Source organism: Physella acuta, unplaced genomic scaffold (assembly GCF_028476545.2).
Source record: "Physella acuta isolate Inbredline_101_S28 unplaced genomic scaffold, ASM2847654v3 ptg001465l, whole genome shotgun sequence".
Taxonomy (NCBI): Eukaryota; Metazoa; Mollusca; class Gastropoda; family Physidae; genus Physella; species Physella acuta.
In genome coordinates, this window is record NW_026732980.1 from 156,617 (window position 1) to 170,000 (window position 13,384).

Genomic DNA, 13,384 nt, shown 5'->3' on the forward strand with positions numbered 1-13,384 from the left:
CTAGTCTTAGGGTGAAGTTACCAATAAAAACGACCCTTACTACTTATAAACTTTTCTTGTCTAAATATCTCCCTTGAACAATATTTACATTAAATAGTTGTTACATAATACATCTTGAAATGCACACAATCGAAGCAAATGAAAGCTAATATTTACAACAAAGATAGAATAAACAACTAAGTACATTATAAAAAAAATAATTATAACCATCAACCCATAAATCACTATGCTAATTGTTATCCATCATAAAAATAATCAAATTAGTGGTGGATAAATAAATTAAATGACTGAAAGGTAAACACAAATTCACAATTACCATGCGTTAAAAAAATTAACATGATCATTATTTCAAGTCAATAAACAAATAATAGATCCAAACTTTTAAATTCCTGAGAGGAAAGTTTACTGAATGTTAAACAGCTTCAAGTACCTTTGGCTTTTAAATAAAACTGTAAAACATTTCAAGCCAAAATTTATTTCCATGAAACATTCAGGTCAAATACTTAACCCTCTGCTGCATGTCCTACAGTGCAGGACATAACTTTTTTTTAACCCATTTCTGTCTGTATACTAGTCCTATATAATGATATTTTGGACAAATAGTAATTTAAAGACAATTTGCAACCCTTGTCCAGGGCTGAATTAGTTATACTGGTTCAAATATTAGCAATATTAAAGATAGTTTGTAATCACTATTTTTTTATTAATAAAACTTACTTTTCTGTTTACAGAAAAGTATCTTTATTTTAATAAATAAAAAGGGGACGGGGGAATAGGGGACGACAAAATGTTAAAAAGATTGTATATTAAACCTTTTTTTATATCTATAAAAATAAATACAGATCTCAGAATGTTAATTAACTAGATTTGTAATAAATGTTTTCCAAAGTTCTCTCAATATTATGTCATGATGAATGGATAAAGAACAGATTTGACTGACATCAAATAACCAGCCCAACCTAACAGCAAAACTCCAGCAGTACAAATGGAATTGCACACTTACTCCTGTTTGTTGTAACCATGTCCCAAACAATAAATATAGAGATAAAAATGTATACAACAGCATCAATAGGGCAAGTAAACAGCTGCATTTATGCAGAGAAAATAAGCCATAATCAATGATAAAGCCATACTGATTTTGGCAAAGCCATAATGGTTTTGAGATTAAAAATAATCTTTTAAAAGAATTTTGTAGCTGCTTAAAAAATGAATTTGTAAACGTCAATAGCTTTATTTCTTAATAAAACACAAAAAATTTACTGATTCAGAGTAAAGACGAGGAAAAAAATGTAGAATTAATTTAAATAGTATTTTAAAAAAGGAAACTTTATAAAACAAATAGAGCTACATTAAAGAAATCTTAAAAAGTCTTGTTTAGTATAATAAAAATTGAGTGGCAAGGAAAAAGTGAAATGTTATACAATATTCTTTTAACACTTTGGGTTTGAAATTACTCTTAATTTAACCTAAAATAAGAATAAAAGATATATCATCCATGCAGATAACCTACATACTGCAATCAAAACTGCACACACACAAATGATATGATTAAATCAACTGAAAGATCGTTTAATGAAATCAATTCAGCATGAACATTGTTGTTCAGGTTGATTTGAACTTGTTTCTTCTCTTGGCAGGTGTACACGGCTACTGTTCTGGACACTGTGGTTAGGGGTGGAGGAATTGGAGGGTGGGATGGCATTAGAGTCCTCAACTTGGGATTTAAAGATATCTGAAAAAGTTTAATAAATGAAACAAAATCTTAAAATAATGAAATGTCATAATATATATATATATATAAATTAAAAATAAATTAGTATCTTATGTTATGAAGCTAAAGCATTAATAAAATAATATACACTTTTTTATGAGTAAACATATAACATATCACCCACCAACAAGGAGATTGTTAAATGCTTCACCAACATTTGTAGCATCCAATGCTGATGTTTCAATGAATGAAAACTTGTGTTTTTCTAAAAAAATAAATTAACATAATATAATTAGAAATATAAAAACATCATAAAGGATACATATAGCTGTTTTTAAAAAATGAACAAGTATTTAAAAGTAAGGACTTTCTATATCCATCATGTAAAAGTTGTTTCAATTATTAAACCATGAAATAACCTTAAAACAAAGTTTCAGCGCAATTTAACCATACCTCCAACAACCCTACCTCCTAATAACCCATAAACACTATCTTCTACTAGCTACCTACATGCCAACCACCTATACCTACCAATAGCTTATACAACCCTACCGGCCACCTACCCACCCACCAACTACCCAACCTGCCACCTACCCACCCAACCCACCTGCCAACCACCCACCCCTACCTGCTAACCATTCACCCAACCCTACACATCAACCACCCAACCAAACCTGCCAACCACCCACCCCTACCTGCTAACCATTCACCCAACCCTACACATCAACCACCCAACCAAACCTGCTAACCATTCACCCAACCCTACACATCAACCACCCAACCAAACCTGCCAACCACCCACCCCTACCTGCTAACCATTCACCCAACCCTACACATCAACCACCCAACCAAACCTGCTAACCATTCACCCAACCCTACACATCAACCACCCAACCAAACCTGCTAACCATTCACCCAACCCTACACATCAACCACCCAACCAAACCTGCTAACCATTCACCCAACCCTACACATCAACCACCCAACCAAACCGGCCAACCACCCACCCAACCGTACCTGCCAACAAGCGCCCCTCCTCTTGCGTGACAGCTCTCAAGTGCCTCAAGTCTGACTTGTTGCCCACGATCATTATTCTGGCCGAGGTGTCAGCGTGCTCCTTCAGCTCTTGCAGCCACTTGACCAGGTTCTCAAACGTCTGGCTCTTTGTGATGTCATAAACCACCAGTGCCCCAACAGCACCTCTGTAATATCTGTTGGAAATAGTTGTATGAATAATTTTATAAAGTCTGCCAAATCTAACTGACAAAAAAAAGCACACAACCAAACTGTCGTTGCATTAAACTGCGTTTACACTTGCGACATGTATACTATACATGTCTAGAAGAAAAACTTTGCTTCAGGGCCTAAGATAATAGGGGAGCCTACTCACTTATTGCGAAGTTTTTTTTTCTAGACATGTGTAGTATGTGTGTCGCAAGTGCAAACGCTGTATTATACTAAAAGTAAATGTCAATTTTATGTTTTAATAAACTTTATGTATGAAAATATTAAAAAAGGTGGTTAATTATTATGCCATTGTACATTTTAAATTTCTAAATGTCACTGAAAAATATTTTGCGATTACAATTCATTGCTTTACTTTTTTATATGCAGTAATCTCTAAATCGATAGAGGCTAAATGTGTATAGAGTACATGACATAAGTGTGTAAGCAGCAACTCATAAATCCCATTGCAGCATATTTTATATAAATGATTAAACATACAATTAAACTGTGTAACGAAGGATGACTAAACTCCAACAAAGAATACAAAAGTGTATACATTGTACATGCTAAAAGTGTGTACGCAGTGGTGTACTCACACAGCAGTTATAGCTCTGTATCGTTCTTGACCTGCGGTGTCCCAGATCTGGGCTCTGATAGTTTTACCTTTGATTGTCACATGCCTGGAATAATAATAACAATAATAAAAGGTAAAAATGCATTACTTATTTATTTAAACAACAGCACAGACATGCAGTTATCTTCTTTCTTCTTTTTCGTTCTTAATTTATAGTGTTGGGAGGGATTGAGCCTTATCTGCCAGAGGGTTTGAACTCGAGGCTTTTTTTCGACTTTATCAACCATGAGCTTTGCCGACTCGACCATGCTTCCATCACAATTAAGGATTACGTGTCAACTGGTTTTGCGTCATTGAGGCCATTGACTCAGATTTCAGCCTGCTTTTCTTTTTGGATTTGCTTCCATAGCCTTTGTCCAACCAAGAACAAACTACAAGGCAGCAGTTGTTTGATTTTGGAGTTGTCTCTCCTAGAAGAGTGGCTGTGCCCAGCTAACGAGCCTCATCTGCCAGAGGGTTCGAACTCGAGACTTTTTCGGTTTAGCAACCATGAGCTTTACCGACTCGACCATAGGGTAAATACATTTTTGATGTCATTTTAGTTAATTTGTAATTTGTCTAAGATGTTTACACATTTTTAGGTAAGTTTACTCTAATTTTAAAGTCTGTCTGATCATATAAGCTCAGTTAAATATCCTCAAAAAACTGTGGGCTCTGTGTCGAGCAATGACTTTAAAGTTAATTCTGTGAATCAATCTTAAGACTTTTAACCAATCACTATTTAATGCACTGAAGCTAGATAAAGAGTTTAGGCTTTAAAAAAAGTGAAGAAACAAACCTTGTGGCAAATTCAACACCTATGGTACTTTTACTTTCACTGTTAAATTCATTCTTCGTGAAACGTGAGAGGAGATTTGTTTTACCAACACCAGAGTCCCCAACTAGAACAACTGTTAAGGATATATAAAATAATCTTTATTCTTCAGTAGTTTAGTAACAACAGGAGGCACTGTAGTCTTATTGCACAAGTGCTGTTTGTAACAAATTAAAAAAAAATAATAAGTAAACAAAAACTAACAATCAGGAACACTTTACTTGACTTGGTTCAGAATGGGTCCAGGCTTATTCATACAGGTTTATGTAAATTAGCGAAGAAGTTAAGACACTCACCTTTCCAAATATAATCATATTGATCATCAGTCCCAGTAGAGCCCATTTTAAACTTTGTGAAGTATTAAAAAAAACAACAACAACTGATTCAACTGCTGAAGTCAATGCAGATAAATAATGTATGTGTTTTATAATATAAAGCTCATTTCAAAACAATTCATGAATTCACAATTGCTCTTTCAAATCATGACTTGATAACTTGAAGCGTCCGAACCTAAGCAAAAAAAAAAAAATTCAGTAAGAAATATTACAGCAGGTGAATTATCATGTTGTTACAATAACTAAATGCTCCTACCAAAGTCACACAAATTGGAAGGGAATTCCTGTCAATAGTCTTGCAAAGAATAAAGCAAGAAGTTGGAAAAATAAAGCAACATTCTAGGTGTTAGTACAGGATTAGCCACCACTACCTCACTCCCACCTCCTTATTGAGTAACCTGATCAGCCTGCCAAAATTGTCTTGTCATAAGGATTACAGGAAAAAAGAAGCTATACATGACTGAAGTATCTCAACAGCATACAGGGAAGAAAGGGAAGAAACTCTGTTCTCTTTTATTTTTGCTAGCCACAGAGCTAGACATTATTGATTTTGTACTATCATTTCTAGGCTTAAGACATATTACAGTTTGGAAACGCCTTTTTTTAGTGTAGAGGTTTTTCCATCTTTTTAAGTAAATTTCCATTTCAGATGTTGCGAAGACAGCGATAATTTGTTGCTTTTTTTGGACTTCAGCAAAATAATTTGATCAGCACTATGTTCAGTCAGAAAGAAACAGTGAACTCTGTCTATCAACTACCAGTCTCTAACCCATGTATTGTATAATGATTCTATGTCAAATGGACTCTATGATCTGTCTGACATGTCATATAATAGTAGGCTTTACAGCTACTAAAAAAATATATTATTTATTTCTATTAAATTTAAATTATATAAACTCCATAATAATTTAACCAGCACTTCTTCCCTAATGATTGCCAATAATGTTAGATTTTGTAACTGAGAAGCTTACAATAAATATAAAAAAATATACTTAATGGTGGCTGAGAAAAATATTTTATTAGTAAAGTCAAGTCTATTTTACTATACTTATTCATAATTCTGATACATTTTTATTAACATTTGGTTTTTACAAATAACTTTTTAAATATGAATATTTAACAATGACATGGTTTTTAAAATATGTTGATAAATAATTTAGAGCTAAATATAAAAAACACTTTGAAACTTGATAGAGAGAATGATTTTTATTCAGTCTAAATCAGCCTTATATTTGGTCTGACCTAATGGATATGCTTTGCAATGGATAGGTTAAAACTAGTTTAAGTAGGAAATAGCCTAATAATTTAATTTGGAATTTAGTGAGAATCTATAGATACACCTAATTGAATTAAATAAGTTCATAGTTTACTACCAGTAACGTAATACAACTTTTTAACAAAGCTTATTGATTTAAATGTGACTATTGTCTAGAGCACATTCTAAAATATCAGTAGGGTGGCGGGCACCACCAATTTTAAATCGACAAACTCCTTCCATAACTTGTCATTTAACATTTTCCCATAATTTATTTTCTTATTATATTATAGTCATAATGCATTAATAAATAATAAACAAATCTGTTTCAAAATAATAAAATTATTTGGCATTTTTTTCAAAATGCATACACACAGCGAAATGTATTTACAAAATGTAATTAGTGCAGTCTGGCTCGCCGCTAGACAAGTTGGGACAAGTATCGAACATATTTAATAAACCTAGGCAGTCAAAAAAAAAATTAAAACTGTAACAAATGAATAAAAATAAATCATATCTTAAAAAAATGTTTTTGAAAAAAATTCTGTCTCTGTCGAATAGTGAGAGGCGGGCACATACACATCATTTAGCGGGCGCCATGGCGCCCGCGGGCACAGGGTTGAGAACCCCTGGTCTAGACAGTTTGGTATGTCACCTTTAGATTTTGTTGTTTATACTCACACAGTGTTGGAAGTGCTTTTTACCGTTGCTTATCAATTTTAGCTATTTAAAAAAAAAAACCAGTGTTGAATAGATTGATTTTAGTTGCATGTTAAATACTTACTAATTACGCCTATAATTTTTCATTGTTAATGATTATAAGTGTTTTAGCTCTTCAGTAGGAGAAGAACATTTGGACGACAAAGAAAAACCAAGTCATTGTAGCATTTTGCTCATCTTTTTCCTGCTAGAATCGTCTGTAGGTTAATAGATCTAATTTATACTTAGGTGTATATTACATTGGCTAGGCCCTAAACTCAACAATTACAATAAAATAATAAAATAAAATGCAAAACTCAAGCTTTTCCAGATGGCCAAGGCTATTCCCAGCCAGTTGGGAATAGCTGTATTGGGGCTATTCCTATCTAAGGTGAATAGCCCCAATACGGCTATTCCCAGTCAGCTGTCATTTCTTGCTAAATACGACGGAATAATATCTTACACTAATAAAAGCATTTATAGTGACTAGGGTGTGAGGTATAGATTAAGAGAGCAGTGCTATTTTTATTGTGTTATATTTTTATCTGCTACAGGCTATGTAGGTCATAGAGGATTAATTATGCACTCTAATTAAAAGTATACTAGACTAATAGATATAAGCCTAGTAAAGATTAAATAAATAATATTAATTATGCATCAGTTTAGTTGGTTGTTCATATTGCTATTCAGTTATCAATTACCATTTAAATTTCGCATATAATAGGCCTAAATATCAGGTGAAATAGCAGGTACTTTTTAATCAGCTATCATTCACAGTTTCCATCACACTTTTCCAAAGTTGTTTTTTCTCTTAACAAAAATCTCTAAGGGACAGTTTCTTTTTGTGTGTATATATGCAAGCAATTATGTCTGAAAAAAAATTATCAAAAGTAACCCTTCCATGAATAACTGGGATAAGATATTTTGGTAATCTATCGTTTTAGGTACGTAAAATCGCCCGCGACTAGTAATGTGAAAAACAGATGACTCCTTAAATTTTAATAATTATTTCACATTTTGAGGAGGATTTATGTATTGAAAAATACAAAAATATTTCCTTGTTTCATTTATGTATATGTTTTTAAACAACTGAGTTAAAACTTTTCAGTAATAAATGAAGACTAGCGATGTTTCAAACAGATGCAACCATTTACTATAGCAGCCATCTTGTTTATTTTTTTTATATTGTTAACTTATAGCGCAAGATTCAGGGGAAGCTACTCTAACTTATAGATGGCCGCTTTTTATATAGCAAATCCTGCTCGCAAACACTGCTGTTTAAAGTTAATTTCTTGCCTATATTGATATACTTAGCCATTGATTTAGGTTTATTATTCATTTATCTATAATATTTGACACAAATATATCATAATATACTTCTATTAACCCCTTTACTGTGTGTCACGAGTTAACTCGTCATATAAAATCTTGGGCTTAACCGTACATCACGAGTTAACTCGTCTGCAGATAAAAAAGACATCTGTGTGCCGTGCGTCCCGAGTTAACTCGTCTTGATACGAAAATAGCATTGGAAATCAACAACAATGTAGAGGGAGGCTAATCTAACAGCCAATTCAACAGCAGATGATAAAAATAGGTCAAAATGTTTTATTTTGTCAGGACAACATAACAAATCAAATAATGAAAAAAAAAAACAATTACACGGTTTCCAAAAATTTTTTTTTTTTCACGGTAAAGGGGTTAAAGCCTTGACAATGAGGTAACTTTTTCGTACATTACTAGTCGCGGGCGATTTTTACGTACCTAAAATGATAGATTACCAATATTTTGATAGTAAGGAGCATACATTAATTGTCAAAGCGATATGTCACATGATGAATGATGGGTTTGAACCTGCACCTTCAGGCACGATTGCCACCCACATGTCCACTATCTTCATGCTAATACAGGAATTTTTTTTTTACATTAAATCTATCAAAAACAGTTACGACTGTGAATAGCCCTAATTAATTATTTACGCCGTATTAATATAATTATTATTATAAAGCTATTCACAGTCGACTGGGAATAGAACCTGACTCTAAATTAAAATTAAATCCATCATTCTATCACTATCAGTCAGATAAAGTGACATGGGACTACCTTAAAAACTATTCTCTTGAACTAATTATCTAAATCAAATGTATAGGCCTACACTTAAAAACAAACTGTAAACTGTAAACAAAGCAAGTTATAAGATTTAAGAATGGTGTTCTGTAAAAAAGTGTGCTTCAGTTTCCGTCAACAACTCAGTCAAGTTGTTGCGTCTGGATTGTTTTCATTCATTTTTACAACAATACAAAGTTTTGTTTACTTTAAGTTTTACAAGAAGAAAAGTTGCTGTTATCTCTTTACAATCTTTAAAAATAATAACAAATTAAGTTTACTCACTGACTCACTGGAAACTCCAAGTTGGAAGATTGTTGTGGAAATGATGATCTAATGTATTAAATTGAGGCGGAAGTGATTATTTATAGTTCTGAAATCAAATAAGGTAGGAACAGTGGCTAACATTTTATATTGTTTCGGTAATTAAAAAAACGTACATTTAAAAAAATATGTAATAACAAAACATTTAATAAAAAAAAAAAAAAAAAAAAACAACAACCAGCTTAAGTGACAGACATCTCTGACTCAATTCATAACAAGAAGTCCACAATAATTAAATTTTTTTTTTATATATGATGTGGGGTGTGAAGTGTAACTGTGTAAGGGGAGTATCTCAGTATGTATACTAGTATAAAACGGCCAATGTGAAAAAAGGCCTTCGTGCCTACAATTGTTACCGTTTTAAGGGCGTTTTTTGAATAAATTGAATAAGTATTGGGGGGGGGGGGGGTAAGGGGGAGTTGCATGGCGCAATGTTCACGGTACAACAACTTGTAAATCGAACCAACCAAACGTTTCGGGGCGGACAATGTTAAAAGTATATATTCTCTGTATAAATTCCATTTCATTGGGGGGGGGGGGGGGGGGGGGGTTGGGGGTAGACTTTCTTCGGGGGGGGGGGGGGGAGGGGGAAGAGATGTCTAGAAGAAACTCTGGTCCTCGTCAGAACGTAGCTTGAGTTAGGCAGGTCTATACCATAGTGTGAATTGAGTAATATCACGATTTTCATATAATGTGTTTATCATAAATTGGGCAGCTACATCATGAATTAGGAGGGCATCCCTGATTTCCACTGATGAGTATGTGACTCAATTTAGTAAGTTAAGGAAAGTAATAGCTGGGTAATCAGTGTCTATTTTCTTGCACTTTTTTCTTGGGGGGGGGGGGGGAAGCACTTGAAATTTTTAGGGGTGGGGGGGGTGGCAGAAAGTCTACTGACCCCCACCCCCGAATGAAATGAAAATTATATAGAACATATATACTTTTAACAGTGTCACCCCCCCCCTACCGAAGGAAGTCTACCGCCCCACCCGAAAATTTCAAGTGCCCCCCCTCCCCCGGAGAAAAAACTCTGGAAGAAACACTGGGGGGTGTGGGATATTGGTAAAAACATATGTTTTCTATATAAATTCCATTTTGTTTGGCAGGCAGTAGACTTTCTTCGCCCCCCCCCCCCCCCCACTATTAAGAAATGCCTTGAAGAAACTCTGTGGTGTGGCAATAAAGTGCTGACCACACTATCCCTTCACGTGTAGCACAGAGGTTAAAGAAACATGTAAAATCTACTTCTACTGTCATTGAACCACATTGGCACATCAACCTACCTTTTTCGTTTATCAAGGTTGTCTTGACTATTCTTAACTATTGTGTATGTAAATCACATTTTAACAGCTTTAGAAAAAAGTCCAAATAAGAACATTTAAAACAACTTTTATTATAGAAGAAAAGGCATCTTGCATTGACTTGCAATAGGGCTGGTAAGTAGGTCACCAACCTGTTCTACGGCTCAATAAAACCTGCATGAGCCATAGAACTGGTTGGTGACCTACTTACCAGCCCTATTGCATGTTGTTTTTAATAAAATACACTGTGGTCTAGCCCTTATGTGGTTTACAAAATTCTACTTCATTTTCATAATACTTTCATCTTAATAAAATTTGAATTTCATATATGGATTATTCATAAATAATGTCACAATTCAGCCTTCCCACCCTCTTAATACAATTTTTATTTGTTTCAAAAGTAATTGCTTTTTTACAATATTAGCCATTAGTGGGCTGGGAACCCCCTAAATATATATTTCAAACAATTAAAAACGTTACAACAACAGTATTATGATCATCCTAAAGCATTAGATTAAAACAAATTAACAAGGATCAGTTTTATAACATATAATTTAATTTCATAAACCCATAAAATTTATTTGACAAACACATCTAACCAGTAGTCAGACAACCAACATTAACCAATAATAAAAATTATTGATGATTTTACAATTTATTTATATTAAAAGATGTTTAGATAAATTAGCAGTAAGTTTAAAAATGTATAAATACAACAACACAACTTTTTAAACAGATGCATAGTATGCTTGTTACAACATTATCAGTATAAAACAATATACTTTAGTTATGAGTTAATATTGTCAAGCTGTGTGAGTATATTAAAAAAAAGGCTCTTTATTCCCTTTTGAAACTAAAGCAAAGATACATTTTATAAAATGAAAAACCTTTTTTTTTAGACAAGATACTTGTAATTGTAGTTTAAACAGAAGTTTGTTTTAATTTTAAAACTTGCATTATGGCACATAAAAATCACACAAAGTAAAATCTTAGCGCAGTAGGCCTACATAGTCTAAGTACTATGCAATGTCTCTTATTATATAATCCCCTAAAGAATGTTCTAGGACTCTGCCTCATTTTCCAGCTGCTGCATGCTCATCACAGAGTCAACGCCAACACGCCTGAACTTCTTGAAGAGGAAGATACCCAGAAAACCTAACACAACTCCCAGCACAAGCATGCCGATGCCAATACCTGCCATAGACCCTGGAGAGAAAAACAAGAAATATGAAAATACTGGAAAAGTCAGGGCTATAATCTTTATAGAGAGATTACATAGGCTACTTATTACATTTTAAGAATACTTTACTCAAATAAACAAATAGCTTTATAAAATTGTCAAACTTTGTTTATTTGAATCTTGTTTGATTTGATCGAACATTTTATATGATGACTATATTTGTAGTCTTTAAAGATCTACATGAACATAAATCTCAGTCTAAATAGTCAAATACCCTTTTCACACATTCATACATCACTGTGTAAACAGACACACTCCGATGAGCTTGTCAATATTAAAATGAAAAGTAGGTAAGTCGCTTGTAAAATTTCAACAAGCTTCCCAAAATACTTTTGTCACTTTAATTAACCCACATGTTGGGTTTCAGTACTTTTAGCACACAGGCAATATGGTTTAAGTATCAATGTCTTAATACACATCCATGCCCAAAATAATAAATACAAATGTGTACTTCTTGTTGAGCTAAAATAAATACATAATACTTATTGGTAAGCATGTTGCTTACCAATCTTCTTCTTCTTCTTTGTTCTTAATTTTAGTGTTGGAAGGGATCCCATCCAACACAATTAAGTATACGTGTCAACTGGTTATGCGCCATTGAGGCCATTGTCTCCGATTTCAGCCTGCTTTTCTTTTTGGATTTGCCTCCAACCAAGAACAAACTACAAGGTAGCAGTTGTTTGATTTTGGAGTTGTCTCTCCTAGAAGAGTGTCTGTCCCCAGCTAACGAGCCTCATCTGCCTGAGGGTTCTATAACTCGAGACTTTTCTGTTTAGCAACCATGAGCTTTATCGACTCTTCCTCGCAGACCCTTGCTTACCAATAAATATTATGTATTTGTCTAAAAGATTTACCAGACGAATAGCCAGAAGAGCCTTTGTTTTGTGTGTTCAAGGCTATGTGTATAGCACTTGTGTCAGAACGGGACAATGCCCTCGATGACCCCGAGTTGGTTTGTGGGACAGTGATGATGACCACTGAGTTTTGTTTGACCGTGACAGTCACCTTCCCCGGTTGTCCAAGCTGAAAAGGATGAATTTTTACAAGCAACACTTTTTAAACAATTTTTTTCTCTAAAGCTTTAAAAAGAAATAATGTAAAGCTCTTAGATGAATAAAACTAAAACACTAATAGGAATACTCTAAAAGGTAAATTTTTCACAGCAATTTCCTTTCTTTAATAATGTTGTAATATATATTCCAAAATAATATATTTATTATTTTATGTGGATAATATAAGAGCATTACTTTTTACTACTTACAAAGGAACTTCACACAGTGTAAAATAAATTAATTTCTTCAAAACAAATTAAATATGAGTATGATTTTTAAAATGGAATGTAAAAAACTTTGTGCTGACTATAAAAAAATATTTTATTATTGTAAAAAGGGTTACAAAATTATCACTTATTTTTCTGATTGAGTCTTCTGGAGAAAACTACAGATGTTGTGCCAATTTGTCTACACAGGTATATGTTTTAATCACTTTTCTGATCAGATTTTAAAACTTAAATACTAGATAACACCAGAAAAAACATGTCAGGCTTACAGCATTGGGAACATCAAAGTAGAAGGCGCCAGTGTTTGCCTTGTTTGTCAGCTCTGCAAAGATTTGTGAGTTGGGTGACTGAGGCAATGGGTTCTGTACGTCCCCAGATATAGCTGGTTTGTCTAAAAGTTTGAACTGTACCAAGATTTCATTGTTGTCAGCTGGCAAAAACTACATAGAAAAAATAGGC

General features: G+C 33.5%; 2 protein-coding genes across 3 annotated transcripts in view; both read right to left on the reverse strand.

Annotated features, from left to right (window-relative positions):
- Positions 1 to 1,092: 1,092 nt before the first annotated feature.
- Positions 1,093 to 9,181, reverse strand: LOC131928122 (ras-related protein Rab-11A). 2 transcript variants are annotated; one of them, XM_059284055.1, is made up of 8 exons: positions 9,067 to 9,149; positions 7,377 to 7,545; positions 4,683 to 4,896; positions 4,351 to 4,462; positions 3,535 to 3,618; positions 2,729 to 2,922; positions 1,896 to 1,976; positions 1,093 to 1,732 (listed from the first exon to the last, which is right to left on the reverse strand). In XM_059284055.1, the coding sequence occupies exons 3-8, from the start codon at positions 4,726 to 4,728 to the stop codon at positions 1,584 to 1,586; spliced, it is 666 nt and encodes a 221-aa protein (XP_059140038.1). In that variant the 5' UTR covers positions 4,729 to 4,896; positions 7,377 to 7,545; positions 9,067 to 9,149; the 3' UTR covers positions 1,093 to 1,583. The 2 variants fall into 2 exon arrangements, with proteins under 2 accessions (XP_059140038.1, XP_059140039.1); XM_059284056.1 differs by lacking the exon at positions 7,377 to 7,545 and having other exon boundaries at positions 9,067 to 9,181.
- A 1,441-nt stretch (positions 9,182 to 10,622) lies between these two features.
- The window catches only part of LOC131928125 (uncharacterized), a 16,810-nt gene continuing 14,048 nt past the window's right edge, over positions 10,623 to 13,384 (reverse strand). Inside the window, exons 17-19 of the mRNA XM_059284061.1 lie at positions 13,195 to 13,365; positions 12,501 to 12,669; positions 10,623 to 11,612 (exon numbers count right to left, since the gene is read on the reverse strand). Of these exons, the coding sequence (XP_059140044.1) occupies positions 11,467 to 11,612; positions 12,501 to 12,669; positions 13,195 to 13,365 (486 nt within the window). The 3' untranslated portion in view covers positions 10,623 to 11,466. The remainder of the gene's footprint in view (positions 11,613 to 12,500; positions 12,670 to 13,194; positions 13,366 to 13,384) is intronic.

What these genes read in the sequence shown, in the direction of transcription:
- LOC131928122 (XM_059284056.1), bottom strand. Translation starts at nt 4,728, where the DNA reads ATGGGCTCTACTGGGACTGATGATCAATATGATTATATTTGGAAAG. An exon ending in GGTGTTGAATTTGCCACAAG is followed by an intron (nt 3,619 to 4,350) that starts GTTTGTTTCTTC and finishes TTATTATTCCAG; the next exon opens with GCATGTGACAATCAAAGGTA. An exon ending in GGAGGGGCGCTTGTTGGCAG is followed by an intron (nt 1,977 to 2,728) that starts GTACGGTTGGGT and finishes TTATTTTTTTAG; the next exon opens with AAAAACACAAGTTTTCATTC.